General features: G+C 39.0%; 1 protein-coding gene across 6 annotated transcripts in view; it reads left to right on the top strand.

Annotated features, from left to right (window-relative positions):
- The window catches only part of itsn1 (intersectin 1 (SH3 domain protein)), a 173,715-nt gene that overhangs the window by 114,008 nt on the left and 38,272 nt on the right, over positions 1-21,435 (top strand). For all 6 annotated transcript variants that reach the window (XM_048603054.1, XM_048603052.1, XM_048603053.1 and 3 more), the window contains 7 exons: positions 1,815-1,964; positions 2,047-2,187; positions 2,340-2,427; positions 6,639-6,778; positions 14,336-14,469; positions 19,287-19,495; positions 21,289-21,410. In XM_048603054.1, the coding sequence (XP_048459011.1) occupies positions 1,815-1,964; positions 2,047-2,187; positions 2,340-2,427; positions 6,639-6,778; positions 14,336-14,469; positions 19,287-19,495; positions 21,289-21,410 (984 nt within the window). The remainder of the gene's footprint in view (positions 1-1,814; positions 1,965-2,046; positions 2,188-2,339; positions 2,428-6,638; positions 6,779-14,335; positions 14,470-19,286; positions 19,496-21,288; positions 21,411-21,435) is intronic.

Raw genomic sequence — 21,435 nt, 5'->3', positions numbered from 1 at the left:
ATGCATACAATTTTATCTAATCTTTACGTAAAGAGAGCTGAAGCCAGCAAGTGCCGAGGCTTTTGACTCCCATATCTTTCTGGAGCACTGCTGGTACTTAACTACCAGAACTCCACAGCTGACCTGCACAGAGCACCGACCACGTTCTTGCTTGTCTATCAGGACCCCCACTTCCCCAAACCAAAAATCATGAATTGACACATGAAATTACAGGAAGCCAAATGGTCTTGTATCAGAAGATCAACTATGGTGCCTATCATTACAGGTACCCTTATTAAGCCAGACTAACTGGAGTGTTGTGTGGCCTTACCAGACTTTGGTATGTGATTGCAAAGTCTCATTTTAGATCGCCAATATGTTACCTTGGAGTAGCCCTGACTATAAATAAAAACACTGCTTAAAGAGAAATATATTCCAGTCGTCTTTCACTCCACTATGTATCAGGTGGATAATTATTGGTTATCGAGGTAAATGTGCATTTGGCCGATTATGATAATCTAATATTAAGTTATTGTAATCGAGAAAGGCATCATGAAATTATAAGAATGAGATGTGTCCTGTCATCTCTTCTGTTTGAAACTGCCTGTTCTCAAAACAAGCTTGAACCTGGGCATTTTGGTTTAACTGCATGATATTTTGTAGCTTCTGCAAGGTCTCTTTAAATCCAATGTCATTTATAATCCCTACTAAACTTTTTTAAAGAGTAGCTAAAAGTCTTGGGCTTTGACTACAGAGATGTTAGGAAGAAGTGGATGATAATCCTCAATGATAACATCTGTTGTTAATGTGAATTCATAATAATTTTTATTCAGTTACGTCAGATTAATTGTGCCAGTTGAGTTAGTTTCTTTTGAGGTTCATTTATTACCTTCAGCATTCAATTGAAAAAGCACTCCATGTTGAAATTAATTATTTAGTAGACTTTCACTAGGATGACAGGTTTAAAAAATTAATGGTTTTATTCAGTGGTTTTATATGGCTTTGAGTGTTGAAAACATTACTATATCATTAGTCTGTACTTGAAGAAATGCTATATAAAACCTGTGTAATTTCATTACTGTATTGATTAAACTCTGGGATAGTTATTCAACATTTTGGTTGCATTAGACAATGACTGTGACAAAATATGTTAGCGCTGCCATGAGGCTGTCTTTTTAAAAATTAAATAAATTAAACCATGGGGTAAATTTCATTAGTTTTTTTTTTTAAAGGGGATAAATTTAAGATGTCAGTTCAAAAATTAACACCACCCGCAAGTTCACCTCCAAACCAATCAATATCCTGACTTGGGAATATATCACTGTTCCTTCACAAGGTCAAAATCCTGGAATTCCTTCCCTAACACACTCTTTGGTTCTACTGACAGTGCACAGACAGCAGTAGTTCAAGAAGGCAACTCACTACCACCTTCTCAAGGGCAACCGGGGATGGGCAACAAATGCTGGCCCAACCAGCATTGCCCATGTCCCACAAGTGGGTTTTTAAAAATAAAATAACTGCTGTAACCTGGGACGTGATTTGCTGCTGAGTTAAGGAGAAAAATTACATTTGGGATTGATTTGTAATTGGGTCATTTCCTGTTCTGATTACATCTGGATTGTATATCTAAGCAGCAAGTGCTTCGTAATGCCACCGATCTGAAGTCACTGATCAGACATCATGATTTGTTACATTTGTGACACTAGAAGATATGCTGTGATGTGAGGATAAATGCGTGATCTCTGCATCTCTTGTCTTGCCTTTATTGAGAACAGGTTCCAGGATTTTTGATATTGCAGGCTATATAATGTGACAAATATCCTCATTGATTACAGGCTGCAAAACGTGAACTTGAAAGGCAGCGCCAGCTTGAGTGGGAGAGGAATCGTCGACAGGAACTCTTGAACCAACGCAACAAAGAACAAGAAGATATTGTAGCCTTGAAAGCAAGGAAAAAAACTTTAGAGTTTGAACTTGAAGCCCTTGTGAGTTCATAGGTTTGCTTTCATATCATTTATTTTGGAGTAAGGCTGTGCTGATTTGACAGATTTTGTTTTTGTCTGTTAGAATGATAAAAAGAATCAGTTGGAAGGCAAGCTTCAAGATATCCGATTTCGTCTGTCCACTCAAAGACATGAAATTGAGCATACAAATCAGACACGGGAGTTACGAATTTCAGAAATCACACATCTACAGCAACAGTTGCAGGTAGTTTTTAGTTGGTGTGTGAGTTAGAATTATCAACATACCTTTCCTGGGACGCAAGATCCTCCCTCAACCTGAGCATTTGCTTGATGCCAAAACTGCTAAAATATGGTACATTTCAATGTGCTAACAGTTTTTTTTCCTTCTGACTGTAGGAATTTCAACAGATGCTCAGTCGACTGATTCCTGAGAAGCAGTCTCTCAACGACAAACTGAAGCAGGTTCAACAGAACAGTCTACATAGTAAGGATTGTTTCTGAATCACTTTATAGCTTTCTCAAAGTGTATGTGTATGCACAAGGGAGATAGCGAGAATTGCAGATGCTGGAGTCAGAGATAACGAGGTATGGAGCTGGAGGAACATAGCAGGCCAGGCAGCATCCGAGGAACAGGAAAGCTGACATTCTGGGTCGGGACCCTTCTTCAGAAATATTGTGTTAATTGGATTGTGTTAATTAGTAGTGCATCAGAAATTGAACCAGATATCACAGCGCAGGGAAGATCTTGCAGTATTTGCAATATTGTTCCAACTAGGAAACAAGACGTTCTTTGAACTGGAATAAACGCACACAACTGCAGATGCTGAAAATCTGAAGCAAAGAGATTGCTAGAGAAGCACAGCAGGTCTGACAGCATTTGTTGAGACAATGTCAGTTCTGGCAAAAGGTTACTGGACTTGTCATGTTAACTCTTGCTTTTCTCAACAGATGCTGGCAGACCTGCTCTGTTTCTCTATCACCTTGTTTTTGTTTCTCAGAACTAGACAAATTTCACTATTTGACTACTGGTTTAGTCATTCTGTGAATTTGTTTTTTGTTGTCCTTCCTATTAGTGCTTTTTTTTTAAAAAAATGGTTCAATCATCACCAAATCTGCCTGAAGCCAGCAATCAACTGAAAGGTGGAATGCTAGAATTCTGAAATAAAACAAAAAATACTGGGAATGCTCAGCAAGGTGAAATTTTTTTCTTCTTCATTCTCTCATGAGGTATGGGTGTCACCGATAGGCTAGCATTTGTTGTCTATCTTCAAATGTTCTTGAGCTGAGTAACTTGGAAAGGAAAGTTAAGAGTTAGCCACATTGCCTGGTCACTTGTAGACCAAGGTCAGAAGTTGCATGATACCAGGTCATAGTCCAACAGGTTTATTTGAAATCACAAGCTTTTGGAACACTTGCCCTTCTAGGTGGTAGATATTGCAGGCTTGGAGTGTACTGTCACAGGAGGTTTGGTGAGTTTCTGCAGGGCATCTTGTAGATCTTACATACTGCTGCCACTGTACATCAGTTCTGGAGGGTTGAAGGAAATGAGGTGCTAGTAAAATGTACTGCTTTGACCTGGATGGTGTCAGTCTTCTTGAATGCCCTTGGAGTTTCCCTCATTAATGCAAGTGGGGAGTATTCCATCCAATTCCTGAATTGTACCTTGCTGACATTGAACTTGCTTTGGGAACTTGAGATCATGAAATCATCAGAAGCTTGAATAGAGTGGACAGGGAAGACGTGTTTTGTTTAGTGGGAGAGGTAATTTATCAGGGGCTATAGATTTAAAACAAAGGATTAGAGGTGACAAGAATAAAACTTTTCCCAGAGACTTGCGTGTGGAATTTACTTTCCAGTTTGGTGGTGGAGATGGAAACCCTCAACTCATTTAAGTGGAACCTGAATCTATAAGTGAAGTACTGTAACCTGCAAAGACTAAAGAGTAGTTGCTGGAAAATGGCGTTAGAATGAGCAGCTAGTTTATTCATCTCGCAGATGTGAGGGCCTGGATAGTCTCTTTCTGTGCTGTAACTTTTCAATGGTTCTGTTGCTTGCAGTAACCATAATTGGATGTTGTTTGAATCTTTGCATTGTCCATTGTCTTCAGCTATTCCTTGATATCACAGGAGTGAATCAAATAAAATTTGAGATGCTAGCAACATCAGGAGGAATCGAAAGTCTATCACTTACTTGACACTTCTGGCTGAAGCTGATTGCAAATGCTTCAGCCTTGTGTTCTGCACTGATGAACTGCATACTCCCATCATTGAGGATGGATTTACATGTGGAGCCTGCTCTACCAGTTGGTTGTTTAATTGTGCACCACCATTCATGATTGGGTATGGCAGGGATGCAAGGCTCAGATCTGACCGGTTGATTGTGGGATTGTGCAACCTTGTCCATTGCATAGTGTTTTCACTGGTATGCAAGTAGTCCTGTAGAACTTGACACCCATGCCCAGTCACTTCAGTACAGTATATAGCTGATTCTTAATAAGTGACAGGTAACAAATGCTGGCTTTCCATTATTGCACATATCGCAGAGAATTCAAAACTTCACTTAGAATCAGTATTAAAGGGGTTAAATTATTGTCAAGTGAGTAGTTTTCTAAGGAAAATGTATTATGTTTTGTTCCAGATGAACTGACCACAGCATTCTTCTTAACAGTAAATTGAAAAGACTCAGGACAATAGTAGCTGCCAGGTGTCAATTGACTTGGGTGATTGTGTTCAGTGATTGTCATTTTGGTGCATAGTCAACAGTTGGATTCATTCATTATTGATAAATTACCATCTGTTCTAATACATTTGATATCTGCGGTTATCTCCTGTCTCTGGGGATTTTCACGAGCCACCAGACAGCAGATTAATGAAAAGACCCTAACTTGGCTTATTAGGTTTAACTCTCTTGTTGAGGAGGCAGAGAGATGGATACATGCAAACCTTATCAAATCTGTTGTACAATCAGAGAATAGTACTGCACAAAAGGAAGCCATTCAGACTATAGAATTCTGTTAAGTCTACTGCCTAGCATTTTTTCCTTATCCCTGCTGTTTTTTTTCTCCAAGCAATTAGCCAATTCACTTTTGGAAACTCTTCAGAATGCAAATTAACTGGAACCCACTATGTGACAGATAAGCTACCAGAGACTTGATTTTGGGTTTTCACACCTACCTTTGTGAATTCAGTAATGTATCCCTTAACTAATTGTCAAAAAGTACCAGATAGCCAAAAGGTTAAACAGGGAAAAGCTGAGATAAATGCAGTTCAGTTTTCTTTGTATGCTTATGAATAGCGCAAAACATGAAAGTATTGAGAATAGTGAGGAATGTAGTGCTAAATTTCAAGGATGGAGATGGATGGAAAAATGACAGATAACATTTCCTACAGAGAAATATGAAAAGATTCTTTGGTAGGAAGAATACGAAGAGGCAACATAAAATTAAGCGTTCAGTTCTAAAGGGGATGGAATGTAGGCGCACCATGGCTGGGAATACATCTATGAGCAAATCATTAAATGTAGCAGGGCATGTTGAGAAACTGGTTATAAAGCCCAACATCCCTTATGGTGTATCAACCAAGAACGTGTCAAGGACATTTTTTGGTAATCCCACATAAAACTCAGGTTCAGTCTCAACTGGACTGTTGATGCCCAGAACTGGTTACGTATTTTGGGAAGGCAGTAGAGAGGATGCAGAAAAGATGAACAAGAACAATTCTTGGGATGGTGGAATTGTGCTCTATGGGAAGATTGAAGAAGAAAATATTGAAGGGCCAATGTGGTACAAGTGTTCGAAAACATGAGCAGCAGAAACCATGTAGTGGTGAATAAACCGGTCAGTTGAGTACAGAGGACATCAGTTTAAGTGGTCACCAAAATAAAGCAAAGAGAACAGGAGGGCAAATCTTAGATTGCAAATGGTAAGGAAGTGGAAGGCACTGCCTGAGAGAATGGAGGCAGATTCAGTAAAGATATTCAAACAGAATTGAATAATTATCTGAGCCAAGAGAAATTGCAGGTCTATAGCGGAGAGGTTGAAAGAGTGAAACTCTGTGAGGTACTGGTGTAAAATGTCAACATGAATGTAATGGATTCATTGTGCCGTTACTGTTTTTGATGAGAGAAAGTATGCACTATCTCTTCGTATGTTTGAAAAAAATGAGTATGTTTCCGTTAAATCTATCTTTCCTAAAGTGAGGTCACTCCAAACTCTGAGACTTAATTTTGTAAAAGTATACATTCAGTTATTTTGGAGAGAGTAGATAATTAGTGAGGCAGTGCATGGTGTTTTCTGAGAGTTGATTTTCAAATTGTTACACCTGTTTTTTTGCCTGGATATTGAGAAGGAATGCATGTAGTAAAATATTAGATGCAAGCAATTTTCGAATGGGAGTGACTGATGATGCTAAACTGTAGAAACTATGAAATTATAATCTAGTAAGACAACCAAGAAATATGGTACTAAAAATGTTAGTATGCAAAAAACTTTCAGAACTTTTACCTTACTCTGCTGTTTGTCAAGTTTTTGTAATCAAATTTGTGTTTTCTTGTGATAGTGTAATTTTCTTGAAATGAATGTTTATGACTCTTATCAGATTACTTAAGTGCAGGTTAGTTAACTCTTCAGTGAATTTAAGATGCAACATGTCCTCTCCCAAACTGTCAACTTACATAACAGTATTTTTTAATTAATAGGAGACACTATTATTACTGTTAAAAAGTCTTTGGAAAATAAAGAATTGACTAGACAACATCTTCGTGACCAACTAGATGAAGTTGAGAAAGAAACAAGGGCGAAACTCCAGGAGATAGATGTCTTCAATAATCAGTTAAAGGTAATGCTGAGTTTTTTTATTTTATTCTTCTTGCCATGTTCTATGTTAAAAGTTGAACAGGCACAGTGTGTCAGAAGCCTCCACAAATTCCATTGTCTGTGCTTGGATTCCATACTTTGGTCAGATTCAGCATATGTACTTTGAATTAAGCTGGGCCAAAGACTAATATCTCTTCATTGTGCTCATTCTTTATGTGGCCTAATAAAGAATTGGTAAATTACACTTGCGTTACACTGGTCATGTGCCAGGGATCAGAATATACAAGCTATTGACTCTTCAGTGTTTGAATTTGCCTGAATGAGTGATTTTTCAACAAATGTCTTCCAGTTATTCACTTCTCTCCTTCATTTCTGGCAATTTGATTTCTTTTAAGCATGTTCAGGTTGACTGCTGCAGCCAATATTCTTGCTTTGTATTTCTTGGCTTCAAACCTATTTGTTCCAATACGTCACTTTCTGTTGGAAGAATACTATTGTAAATATTCATAGCACAAAAGGAGGCATTCAATCTGTTGTGTCTGTGCTCGCTTTTTGAAGGAGATATTCACCTGGTGCTACTGTCCTGCCTTCTCCTTGTGATCATGTGCATCCATTTTCAGATTTATTTAAGTAATAAGCATAAACTAAATTAGCTTATTCTGAGAAGTGCATTCAAATTAAAATTAGATAACTTGTTAGTTAAATTGCGTTGACTTCGAGTTGTGGAAGCATTGAAAGACGATGCCATCATTGTCTGCCTTTTGCCATTTGGTGACTTACTGTGGATGTGATTTTTCAGAAAAAAGTGTACTTGATTTTCCATCTGTTGTCAATATTGTTATAGGGCACAGATTAGTGCCTACTAACATCCTTGTGCATGTAAACAATGTGGTCTAGAACAGTTATGTAGCACTGAAGCTGTTTTTATTTCTGTTGCTGCTTTAGCCTAGATGTGTTACTATAACACAGACCCTGCCTGATTTTGATTTAACTCAATGCTCGTGTAAGCTTGCTAACTCGTGAGGAGAACTGGGAGCAATCATTGATTCATGAGTACTTGTATCCTTCTATATTCCAGAACCTCTGTTGTTTGAGAACTACATGATTTTTAAAAAAAATTAATTATAGGCAGAATGCTAGTGATTTGAATGTATTCTTAACCTGGCCGTATTTGGATAAGGGGAAAAAATGGTGAAAAAGGAAAATTCATCCGTTGAACTCTTTCCCCATACAAGCCATCAGTTTACAGTTCGTTGGGCTCAGGAGCATGAATAAACAGTGCGATAGTATTTTTGTTAAAAATTGGAAATAGATATCAAGACATCACCATCTGGATTGCTTTTCAGGTGATAATTGCGACTTCTCTTCATAACAGTAATTATATTCCTTATCTTAACTTGTGACTTGTAAGACTATCAAACAATTTGAATATGTAGAAAAAACTGCTTGTTATGGTTTGCTTTCTAAAATTAGATCTCCGCACAATTTTGTGAAAGGCTTGGATGGTTTATAATTTAAAGTATGTTTGTAACTGCCAAATGGCCTCTATCCAACAATATCTAATGAGACTGACACTTAACAAGCTATTTTGAAATGTAAAGCATGTTTGAGTCAAATGACATTTTTAAGAAATATGTAATTTGAGAAAGGGCTACTTTTGGAATAGCATATGTAGGATTTAATGCTGTTTAGTGCTGTTTGCTTTGGATTCATTGTATAGTTCTCATGTTTTCTTCTTGGAATCTGTCTTAGTTGCTTTAGATGCTTTTTCTTTGTTAAATCTGAGCATTTCTTTCTTCTAGTCTGTGGCTGTGGATGATGTTTAGCTGTAGTGCCTGGGCTTCCTCCTGTGCTGCGTGAGCCACTTAGACTTCTTTTTAAAGGCTTCTTTCCCTAAATGTGCTTTGGCACAACTTTTGAAATGCATTTCTAAATGGAAGAACAAACATTGCTTCCATGTGTCATCTGCTAGGTGCATAAGAGTCTGCAATTTCCTACTAGAAATACCACGCTTACAATCGTGCCAAAATTAGTAATTTGAGTAAGAATCCATGAACAAATGTCATAACGTGTAAGCATTTCATCCAGATTGTTTTTCGGTATCTCACATTGTGAACATGCTACCAAAGGCATGTTTGTCTAGGTTTAGGTCCCCTTCAAGAAACAGTGACTAAATACAACATAGCAACGTTCGTCTTAAATTGTTTACAGCACAATTTTATTATTCCAAAATACAACTTGTCATTCACTTTTGGTGTGGATTGAGATTAGTAGAGATGTTCCAAATCGCTAGCAATGTAAATTAATAATCTGTTGGCCTTTACGTAGAAGAAATATCCCATTCAGGATTGTGACTAAATAATATACCAAAATTGCTGCATGTGGTCAGTTGTTCACGTGTAAGTCTACACAGTATTTGGGGAAAAGGGGGCAAGCTCACATTTTTATTGTATATTCATGACCACAGCGTTCCAAGTGTTTTCCAGCCAATTAAATTCTTTTGAAGTGTAGCTACAATAGCAAAGTGCAGCAATATGAACACAATAATAGTTCAACAACAAAAACAGAAATTGCTGGAGAAACTCAGCAGGTCTGACAGCATCTGTGCAGAGAAAGCAGAGTTAATTTTTCAGGTCTGGATGCTTTTTAATTTTTTGTGTTCTGCAGGGTCACTGGTTCTGAAATGTTAACTGTGGTTTCTCTCCACAGGTGCTACCAGACCTACTGAGATTTTCCAGCTACTCTGCAGTATGTTTGGTTTTTTATTTAAGATGTATGCACATCTTTGGTGTGGGGCTTAAACTTTGTGAATCATAGACTAGAATGCTACCTTTTAACCCCAGTTAAAAACTAAGTGCAGGTTATTGATGGAAGGTTTGCCCCATTGTTAATAGATGTTTGTACAAAGATTATTTATTTCTTAAACACCTGGATGAAAATTGCATTACACTTATCTCAGCTTCCTGTGTGATCAGTTAATGATGAATAGATGAGAGATCAAGCTTTATGCTGGTGTTTATGGTGTAATTATTGACTGAACAAGTGAACTGGAGAGATTGGGCACGTCTCCCATGTGAAAAATGCAATAGAGATTTTTATCTCTTTCTTTGATACATAGATTTGAAGAATGACAATTATTTTGCAGGAATTGAATTTAAGAACAAGTACGTTTACAAATTTAAATATTGTAAATAGTTTTACAGAAAAAAAAAGTTGAAATGGAGCTTAAAACACTTCAACCATAATGACTTCAACTAACAAAAACTCCTTGCTACTTTCAGTCTTCACCTGCATTATCAGGTTTGCATTAAACTTGAAAGATCATACTTCTAGTAAGCAGTGTCCTGTATTTGTGACTACCTTATCTTCAAATATTTACTTTGACTTCCAACACTTAAGGTTAAAATCTGAGCAAGCTGCTTATACAGCAACTGTCACTTGACTAAATTTCACAGTCATTTCAGGAAATGCCAAAAAACAAAATGTCTGTACTCTTGAGATTTCAGCTTTGTGCTTTGTGTGCTTCCTATTAGTAGATGTAACTTCTGGCAACTCCTCTATCAAGGGCCCAGCTTGAATTTGTATGACAACTCTGTTACCTAATTTAAGGTCCATGATTTGTTCTTAATAATACCCATGATTTGCTCTTAATAACTGTCAGCAGAGGTCACTGGACAGTAAACATGGGAGTGTAGAGTAGATAAGGCCTGAATTTTTGCTAATAGTTTTGTGGCCTACTGAATAAATGAGGGCTGTCTGGACTTGTACATGAGTCAATGGCTTTGGCACAAGAGGACAATGAATTGGACGCAAATAATTTATTCAGCAAACCCTATTTAATTAAGTAATTGATAGCCTGATTGACTAGTTCTGGTATTTGAACAATTTCAGATTGTTTGTTTGGTATTTCTTGTTGAGCTCGTGATGTGTCAGTTTACTCTACTCAGCAGTTTGTGCGTGTATTCATTCTGGCTTGTCTATAAGCTTGAATCTGCTATTTAGAAATGCATAATTCAAGTAATGCTTAGCTTTTAATGTTAGAATTGATGTGTGTACAGGATTTGATGGCCTTCTAATTTCTCAATGCATCTAATTTCATTGTTCAGACATGGGCTTCAAATAAATAAAATATTAAATACATAAATCAACTGCGGTTAAGTGATGAAGTGGCAGTCATTTTAAATTACTGTATTGATAAGATGGTTCCACTGTGCCTTTACACTTGCCCTTTGCTTCTTTTGAACTTTCTGAGGAAGGTTGCTCTTGCTCTCAGGAGTGCAACAAAGGTTTACCAGACTGATTGATTGATTGATTCTGGGGTTGGTGGGACGTATGAGGAGAGATTGACCTCCCACCCACAGCCTACAACCTCATTGTTCCCCAACCCCAACCCCAACCCCGTACCACCCGTTTCTACATATTTTCCAAAATCCACAAACCTGATTGGCCCGGCCATCCCATTGTCTCTGCTTGCCCCTGCTCCACTGAACACTGACTGTATTGGTGCTGCCTTATGCTCCTACGAGGAGCTTGAACTGTTCATCAACTTTACTAACACGTTGCATCTCAACCTGAAATTCACCTGGACCATCTCTGATACCTCCCTGACCTTCCTGGACCTCTCTGTCTCCATCTCTGGCGATGGCCTTGAAACTGACATCTATTTCAAAACCACTGACTCCCACAGCTACCTGGACAACACCTACTCTCAGCCACCCTCCTGCAAGAATGCAGTCTCATACTCCCAATTCCTCCACTTCCGCCGCATCCGCTCCCAAAATGGGGTGTTCCACTCCCGGACATCCAGATCTCTTCCTATTTCAAGGACAATAACTTCGCCCCTCTGGTGATCGAAATGTCCTCAACCGCATCTCTGGCATTTCCTGCACTTTTACCCTCACACCCCATCCCCCCAACAAGAATAAAGACAGAATCCCCCTTGTCCTCACATATCACCCCACCAGCCTCCACATCCAGTGTATTATTCTCCGCCACTTCTGCCACCTGCAATCTGACCCCACAACCAAGGACATATTTCCCTCCCCACCACTATCTGCCTTTTTTGTAGGGATTGCTCACTCCGCGACTCCCTTGTCCGCTCCGCACTCCCCACTCACCCCACCATCCCCGGCATCTTTACCTGCAACTGCAGGAAGTGCTACACCTGCCCCTCACATCCATTCAAGGCCCAAAACAAACCTTTCATATTAGACAGGGGTTCACTTGCACATCTGTCAACTTGGTCTACTGTATCCGCTGCTCCTGATGTGGCCGCCTCTACATCGGTGAGACCAAGCGTGAGTCGGAGACCATTCCGTAGAGCATCTGCGCTCTGTACGTGACAAACGACAACACTTCCGGTCGCTAACCATTTTAAATCCCCCTCCCTGAGTGATGTGTCCATCCTGGGCCTCCTGCAGTGCCACAGTGACACCACATGCAAACTAGAGGAGCAACACCTCATGTTTTACCTCGGGACCCTGCAGCCTGATGGCCTAAACATGGAATTCACCAGTTTTAGAATCTCCCCACCCCTGACCTTATCCCATGTCCAACCCTGCCTCCTTGACCTGATATAACCTGTCCATCTTCTCTCCCACCCATCTGCTTCACCCATCCCACTGACCAATCCCCACCACACCCTACCTGCACTCACTTATCACCATCCCACCTACCTTCCCCAGCCCCCACCCCTCCTCTCTCTATTTCTGAGCTCCCTTTTCCCCCTCTCCATTTCTGACGAAGGGTCCCGACCCGAAACGTCAACTTTGCTGCTCCTCTGATGCTGCCTGGCCTGCTGTGTCCCTCCAGCTCCACACTGTGTTATCTCTGACTCCAGCATCTGCAGTTCTTGCTATCTCTGGTTTATTCAGTTATCTGCTTTTGAGAACGAGCCTGCAAGGCCACGTGAGAGGTTTTGGTAAGTTGAGCTAAAGTTTATTTATATTTCCAGCATAGCTGGCATTTCTTTTGCACAGCAGGAAAGATTCAGTTCTTCAGAATATATTTATTATCTTGTGGTGCTGTTTAATTACCATATTTTTCAATCAGTTCAGAGGGATATATTTTCTTTTGTTCAAGTTAACATTCTAATGTAGTTTTGTTTCTCAAAGCTTGCATCTGATACCAGTATACATAGTTGTGCAAGGATTGGGAGCTCCTGCAATAGTTCATGACAGAGAATCAGGGAAAAGGGTGTCTTTCCATTTAGAGATGTTATGTTGAAGGTCTCTTACCTTTTATGGGCCTTAAAGCTGTATCAGCGTCTCCACAGGTTATCCTAGAGTTCACATTTTTTCTACTGACAGATGTTAAGTCTTAAAACATCACCACGAGCCAGCAAATGCTGCCTATCGCCCAGTTAACTTTAAGGAAGCAATTAGGACAAAAAAACTGATTATTTTTGTTGTTTTTTGTGGAACCATACACCAACGTTCATCTTCCATCTGCTGATTAGCTGCACGGAGATTATAAATTTTCCGTTTTTATGGAGGAGGGAAAAGACTTGTAATTTGTACAACTTTTGAGGATCATGTAGGAAATGGCGGAGAGAAAACAATGTAGAAATACTAGGTGTCTGAATGAGAAGATAGTTTATCCTTTATTGTTCCCTTTTTTATTCACTAGGTATTTTCTTCTTCCTTTCTTCCTTCCCAGCCCCCGACAGTTTTTGTAAGTTTGAAAAACGTTCCTACTGTGACGGTACTGCCCAGTAACTGCTGCACTTGATCTACTTATTAGCTACGTTGTTTGCACATGGTGTTGTCTTTATGTTGGCCTTGGCTGAGAATGAAGTGATATTTCGCAGTTTTAAAAACACAGACTCTTTGCTTATGCTACCTGCAATCCTTGTTGCATGGATTCAGGATTTCATTGAAAAAAAATAGCTTTTGTGCATTTAACTTTGGATTCATTACACTTATTTATGGAATTATTTTTAAGCAGCAACTGGAGGGGGAAAATGTCCTTATCCTTTATTTGCCTGAAAATGCATTTTATGCCTGCTGCACAATTCAGTTCTTTCACAATGGTGTCCATAGCTGTGACAACAATTAATATCGTTCAAGTTTCAGCTGTAGGAAACAAATCCATTTGCTGATAGTGGTATAGTTGCAAGCAGTTTAGTCTACTCTGCCTGTGTCATTGGCATATTCAATTTCCAACTTCTAATATTTTGTGTGTTGTGCAAATTGAGTGTTTTTAATCTACTGTTAGCTTAGTTTTAGGAGGTGGACTTGCCTTCATTAGTTTGGAAGGTTGATTTATAATTACAAGTATTGTTTTCCTCCTACAGCTTAGAGTTCATTCATGTGTGTTATACTAACTTTTTTTTTGCAGTATTTCTGTTTGTGCCACTGGGTATGGTACTGTGTGCGCCACCTGATGTATGGATTGTTAATTTAGTAGTGCAGCTGAGAAGATTGGGAAGGAATGTCTTGACCTAACTTTATTTTGTAAGTCAATAAATCATTTAGGCAGATGTTTCAGATATTTCTAAATTGAGTGCTGTAAAGTTTGGCAGTGTTTCTAACTGTTAAAAAATTAAATCTTTATGTTGTACATCTTTGTTCATTTAAAGGAACTGAGAGAAATTCATAGCAGACAGCAACTGCAGAAACAGAAGGAAGCTGAACTTGAAAAGCAAAAGCAGAAAGAGCAAGAGCGGAGGACAGCAGAACTTGAAAGACAACATGAGAAAGAAGCTGCCCAGAGGTATTTAAATTTTACTCATTTTATGCAGTTTGGAAGCTGCTGAAAAACGTTGCCTCTCTGTTGTCATGATAATGAATACTTGATGTCCATATCAATGACTGAATTCTCTGCTACTTCATTCATTACTGTCCTTGAATTTTTTTTTGCCACGAGTTATTAATACGTTTTTGTTTTCATTTGTGAGGATAAGGATTTGTATCTTCGTTTACTTCTGATTTTCTTGCTGCTCCCCATCTGCCACTCCTGTAGTGAAGAATGTGGGGCTTGCATTTCTTTCAAGACCATGACTGATTTGAACATGCCTTGGAGATGTACAGAAGCTGTGTATTCTTGAAATAAGAGAAGTTATCATGAGTGCAGTGCAAGTAGTCAGTTGGAATAATAGAACTACAGCTGCTGTATTTGTCCTTTTTTTAAGAAAACCTACAACAGGTGATCCATGTTTGATCTCAAGCTTTCCTTCACCCTAGATGTCCTCTCCACTCCTCCATTCACAAAAATTAAAATAATGTTTGTGTACTTAGTGTCAAGGCTTCTGTAAAAACAACATATGTTTGGATGCCTTTGGAAGGGTGATAAAGAAGATTCACCAGACTGATCCTAGGGATCAAAAAGTTGATCTATGAGAGCAGTTACATTACCTTGACTTGGTTATCCATGATTTTCTAGCAACCTATTTTTGATGTTTTAACTGTGTCAGTTATTTACAAAGATTTTACAACATCACGAACACAACAGAAAACAGACCCTTTGGTCCAACCAGTCCATGCAGACCATGTTTCCAAACTAAATCTGTCCCACTTGCTTGGCCTTGGCCCATATCCCTCAAACCTTTTCTATTCATGTACTTATCCAAATGTCTTTTAAATGTTGTAACTGTACCTGCGTCCACCACTTCCCCTGGCAGTTCATTCCACACACAAACCACACTTTGTCAAAAAAGAGACCCTCATGTCCTTTTTAGAATTTTCTCCTCTCACCTTAAAAATATGCCCCTAGTTTTGAACTCACCCACCTTTAGACCCTTGCTATTCACCTTATCTGTGTCCCTCATGATTTTATAAACTTCTATAAGATCACGCCTCCACCTCCTATACTCCTGTGGAGAAAAGTGCTAGTCTCTCCTTGTAACTCAAACCCTCCATTCCCAGCAACATCCTGGTAAGTCTTTTCTGAACCCTCTCCTATTTAATAATATCCTTCCTATAACAGGGTGACCAGAACTGCGTGCACAACTCCAGAAGAGGCCTCACCAACATCCTGTACGATCTCAACATGACATCCCACTCCTATACTCGAAGGTCTGAGCCATGATGGCAAGCGTGCTAAACGCCTTCTTAAGCATGCTGTCTATCTGTGAAGCAAATTTCAAAGAATTATGTACCTGAACTCCCTCTGCTTTGCAACACTACCCAGGCTCTACCATTAACTGTTTAAGTCCTGCTGTTGCTTGTTTTACCAAAATGCAATACCTCGCACTTATCCAAAGTAAAGTCTATCTGCCACTTCTCAGCCCAGCGGCCCACTTGATCAAGATCTTAAGTGATCTTCACTGTCCACTGTACCACCAATTTTGGTGTCCTCCGCAAACTTACTAACCATGTCACCTATAATTCTCATCCAAATCATTTATGTAAATAACAAACAAAAGTATACCTAATACCGATTCCTGTGGAACACCACCGGTCACAAGCCTCCAGTCCGAAAAACAACCCTCCACTACCACCCTCTGTCTCATATTATGAAGCCAATTGTATATCCAATTGGCAAGCTCACCTTTAATCCCACTGTGATCTAATTTTGCTAATTAGTCTACCATGTGGAACCATGTCAAAGGATTTACCAGCATCCTTTTCTAGTTGGCAAGCTGTAACTAGTGGAGTGCCACAGGATACGGCCTTGGGGGCCCCAGCTGTTTACAATCTATATAATGAGTTGGGTGCAGGGATAGGAGGTACTACAGCCAAGTTTGCAGGTGGCACTAAACACATGGGAAGATAAGTTGCAATGGAAAATAAGAAATTTACAAATGGATATGGCTAGATTAGGTGAATGGGTCAAAATTTGGCAGATGAAGTTTAATATAAGCTAGAGGTTATCCATTTTGGTCAGAAGAATTAAAGGGCAATTTATTATCTACATGGAGAGAAACTTCAAAATGATTTGGTACAGAGAGATCGGAGTGTCCTTGTGCACGAGTCACTGAAAGCTAGTATGCAGGTAATACGGAGTGCAAATGGAATTTTGGCACTTATTGCTGAATGAATGGAGTATAAAAGTAAAGAATTGTACAAGGCATTGGTGTGACTGCGTCTGGAGTCCTGCGTACAGTTGTGGTCCTTTTTAATCAAATGATGTAATAAGAGTCACGTCAGTTCAGAGCAAGTTCACTATATTAATTCCAGACATGGAAAACCTTATGAGGAGAGATTGAGAAGTTTAGGCCTACACTTGTTAGAATTTAGGAGATTGAAAGATCTAATTAAAGAGTAGATCAAGATGCTAAAGTGGGTTGACAATGTAGAGCTGATGGTTCCCCTTGAGAGGAAATCTGGAATAGAGGTTTTAGGCTAAGGGGTGGCAGATTAAAAATAGATGAGGAATTGCTTGCCTTAAAGGGGCATGAATCTGTAGAATTCAGCACCCCAGAGTGTGATGGATGCTGGGGCACTGAATAATGTGATGGTGGGGTTGTGGGGCGGGGTGGGAGGTGGAAGAGACAGATATTTAACTAGAAACAGGTAAAAGGGTTTTGGGGTGTGATTATCAAAGTAAGAATTGAGGTTGAAATCAGATCAGATCTGTTAAAAGGCAGAGTATCTTCGAGGAGTTGATTTGTCTACTCATAGTTCTTGTGTTCTAAATATTATCCCCCTTTTTTCTTAAATGTTTGAACTAATTATATAAAAGATGCTTAGACATCCAGTTCCTTGCCAAGGTGATTATTATTCATGCCAGCCTGGATCAGGAGTTTGGCAAGTTTATTTGATGAGTTTCTCACAGTCAAATTTGATTGTGTTGTTTTCTCATTCTTACATGCAGACATTTCAGGCAGGTTGATGATTGGGAGTGGGTTTACTGATTTTTTTTTTGTGTTAACTCCAACTACTGTTTAATCCATTTGTAATGGTCCATCTGTTGCCCAAACTGAGATCAGGTAGTTCAGCACAAACCAGGCACCAAAGTTGAGACCTGAAGATTTGTAGATGCTTCTGTCTACTTTTCCTCAAGGAAGTTATGGTCAAATATTTTTATTAGAATTAATTTTAACTGGACTACTGTTTGAGAATTCTAATGGTTTTATATGCAGTTACTATTTTAATGTTTCCTTTTTCATACTTAGCAAACCACGAACAGACAGCAATATTAAAAGCTCAGAGAAAGGGAATCTGCAGTCAGGGAGGAACACGCAGAGGAGAGTTAACATCATAGCTCTCTTGCGAGAGAGACTGCACTTCAATAGATGGTTTAGGTATCTATATTAATAGTGAAGTCTGCTTTTAAGTGAATGTTGTCACTCTTCAGAAGATGTTGACTAGTATTATGGTATGTACAGTTCAGAGAAATCTATCCTAGAGTAATAGAAATGATGAAGTGAAAACTTATGTTGCTTCCTACAATAATCCAAAATGAATCCCACTCACAACTATCTTATTGGCTTGCATCTTGCTCTGCTTCATATGTTAATCCACTTTTCCTTTTTTTAATGGAAGACCATGGCTTGTATCGTAAGCAAACTTTGTAGTAAAGCATCCATGTTGTAATTGCTGCTCTGTCAAGAATTTCCTTCTCTCAATCTTATGCCCAATTAAATGAACAGCACTTTATGCTGAGTAGCCAACTAGCAGAAAATCTCTGCCGCTGTGTCCTTCTCAAAATGCTTCATAATTTCATCAGTTGTGTTTAATGTTAGAATTGCCTTTAATTTCAATTAACAAGTTATTTTGAATTAGTGGGTCACATTTAGAATAAATGTGAAACAATGATTTTACTTGTGCAGGAATTGAGATGCAGAGTGCCTCTTCATCTTATTGCTCACATTCTGTGTAGGTACAAGGTAAAATGGCTTCAAAAGTTTTATTAAAAACATTTTTCAAGTTTGCACCTTCGTGTAGTTGTGTTGAGTTGTTTTGCAATGGTGTTTTTTTTAATGTGATGGTTGTTAGCCATCTTTTTGTTCTTTTTCAGTAATTTTATTTTTCAGGAGCAACTTAACAGAAATATTCATTCTTGGGCAGCCAAAGGAAGAGTTCCCCGCACGTGTGAATTTAATGACTATTTCTCGTTTGTTTGCCTCCATGTTCTGTATCAGCAGTTGAAACATGCTACCACTTGAGAAATTTCACTCCAAAGTAGGGGACAGGGAGTTCATTTTGTCCTGCAAATTTGTCTCATTATATGACAACCAACCATTTACTTCAGTGAAAGAGGCTCTATTTAAAAAAAGGATAAATGTGCAATATAGAAAATGAAATAGGAAAGTTTTCTTTAGTTGGCAGGGGTTAAGGACATTTGTATGCAGGTGAAACAGGGGAATTTTGTCCTGTGAATGACCGGTTACCAGTGCAAACCTGTTCAGAAGTCTGAAAGGGTGCGATATCTATGTAACAATGACCAGAAGGATCATAAATGTAGCCAGATTTGGCATGAGCTTCAATTATTTTTAGAATAATAATTGGTGTTAGAGTTTTCTTTCTTAGTACAAGAAATGTCATGGTTTTGACTGTTATTTTGTACTGTAAGAGCCATGCCCCTATTTCTGTTTATGAAATGTTTCTTGCCAAATTCTGAAGAATGAATATAACACTTGTTTTTAGATCTGCCCAAGAACGTGATAAACTTTGGCAGGAACAAGTGCAAAGGGATGAGGATGAACGACTAAGGAATCTCCAGGAACAGCAAAATCGAAGACGGGAAGAAACCTCCCAAAAGAAGGAGAAAAGCAAGCAGGAAGTATTGAGCAGAATGTTTCAACAGCACCTGGACCCAGTGAAAGAGCAGTCTCGCAGTGGATGGCAGCCACCAGGTAGTCTCAGGCTAACTGGTATATTTTAAAGTTTGTTTCCCCCCTTCCTACAGTGTTAATTGCACTGTCATTGAGGAAAGTCTGGAGAAACTTAGGCTTTCAGCAGTACAGGTAAAGTCACCAAGTCCGATTCAACCATAGAGCTTTTCTCTCATTGGAGAGAGTGAGAGATGACTGGTGATTTAGCCAGAGGGTTATCATGCCTCAGGTAGGGGGAGAGGTTCAGAAAAGTCCTTAACTGGTATGGGAATTGAATCCACGCTGTTGGCATCACGCTGCATCACAAACCAGCTGTCGAGCCAACCCCTGACACCCTCACCTGCCCAGAAGTGGTGAGTATTAAAGAATAGGTAAAGATGGAAATTGCTTTAAATTAGGTTTGAATGCCATAAAAATTAATACTAATTGAAGACAAATTTAATACTATTATTTTCCACACAGCGATCAATGAATGGAATGAAAGATAAGAAACTACGAAATTGTTTAACCCACTAGATGATATAGTAAGACTTGCAGCTGATTATGGATGGAGAAGTAGGATCGTAAACAGCCAGAGTTTTCCATAATTACCAAGTCTGTCCTTTCTTTATGCTTGTCCAACTGTTTTTGTGTTGTGTAAGCCTGAATAGTAAGTGCTAACAAGCCACAGCAGAAGCAATAAACCTACCCAATGCTGTCTGTAATATTGTCCAGCAAGGGTCACTGCTAGGAATGGGAACTATGAATTTATCAGCAAGTTTAAGAAAGCAATCATAATGTTTGCTGCCATCCTGTTTGAGCTATGTCTGTGCAGACTACCAATTGAATGTGGGACTTCCCAGTTTCTTGACACGTTGAAGTTTTATCACTGAAGCCAGTTAGGGCATCATCATGACTCTTAGTTGTGGGTTAAGTTTGTGACAAAATCTGGATTTATTACAGCAGAACGCCAATTAAGCATCAAGCAGGGTTTGCTAAGTAGGTGTCATTTGGTGATATTGATTATTCCTATCAGAGAAGGCTGATTGAATGATAATTGGCTGGATTGGATTTATTGTTTTACATACAAAGAACATACCCAAGTAATCTTCAACATTGAGGGCATGCCATTGCTGTCACTCTGCAGTTGTTTAGCTGGAGGGGCATCTGCTTACAAGCTGAAGATAATTTTCTAATCCAGCTGTTCAGGCATATTGTTTTGCACCTCTAGAGCAGATGGTACTTGAACCCAGGTTTCCTGGTTCAGAGGTAGCGACACTACCACAAGGCCCCCCAAGGTTACAAGATATGCTATTTGACCCAGTGAATCCAGCAGTTCTGTAATGAGTAAACTAAATTGCCTGGACACGGGCTGCCATGATGGTGAGGAATTCCAGAAGAAAATAATTGGAACTGCCCACTGAGCGTTTTTAGTTTAAAAATGCTGGCAAACCCTTCAGCTTTCTATTTTGAACTGTCATGCTAGGTTCTGGTGTAGGATCAATTTAGATTGCAGATTTGGTGTTTTGAAGTGAATTGAGATTGCAACCAACAGGATTACAATAGGAAAAAGTCCATATCCAAACTTGACAGAACCCACTTTGACAAGTGGAATTCCTTCAGCAGTACTCCAGCATTGTTCAGGCTAATGTGTTACAGCTGTGGTTATTGTTCATACACTAAAGATGGAGTGAAATTTCCAAATCTTCGAGGTATGCATGCTGTAACAATAATTCTGTCTTGCTTGAAGTGGTAGTTTTGAGGAAGATCATGTTTTGTTTTAAAAAATACTGCAAAATTAATTATTCCCTATTTTTCTCCCTTCCTTCCAATAGAAAAACCTTCATCTGTAAATACTGATCAAGATGGTGTTAAGGTTGTATATTATAGAGCATTGTATCCGTTTGAGGCTAGGAGCCATGATGAGGTTACTATTTATCCTGGAGATGTCATAATGGTAAGCTCTCCAACTGTTTGAGAAA

The sequence above is a fragment of the Rhincodon typus genome, chromosome 11, assembly GCF_021869965.1.
Source record: "Rhincodon typus isolate 14 chromosome 11, sRhiTyp1.1, whole genome shotgun sequence".
Lineage (NCBI taxonomy): Eukaryota > Metazoa > Chordata > Chondrichthyes > Orectolobiformes > Rhincodontidae > Rhincodon > Rhincodon typus.
Note: the sequence above shows the minus strand (reverse complement) of the source record. Positions and strands in the feature narration are given on the sequence as shown.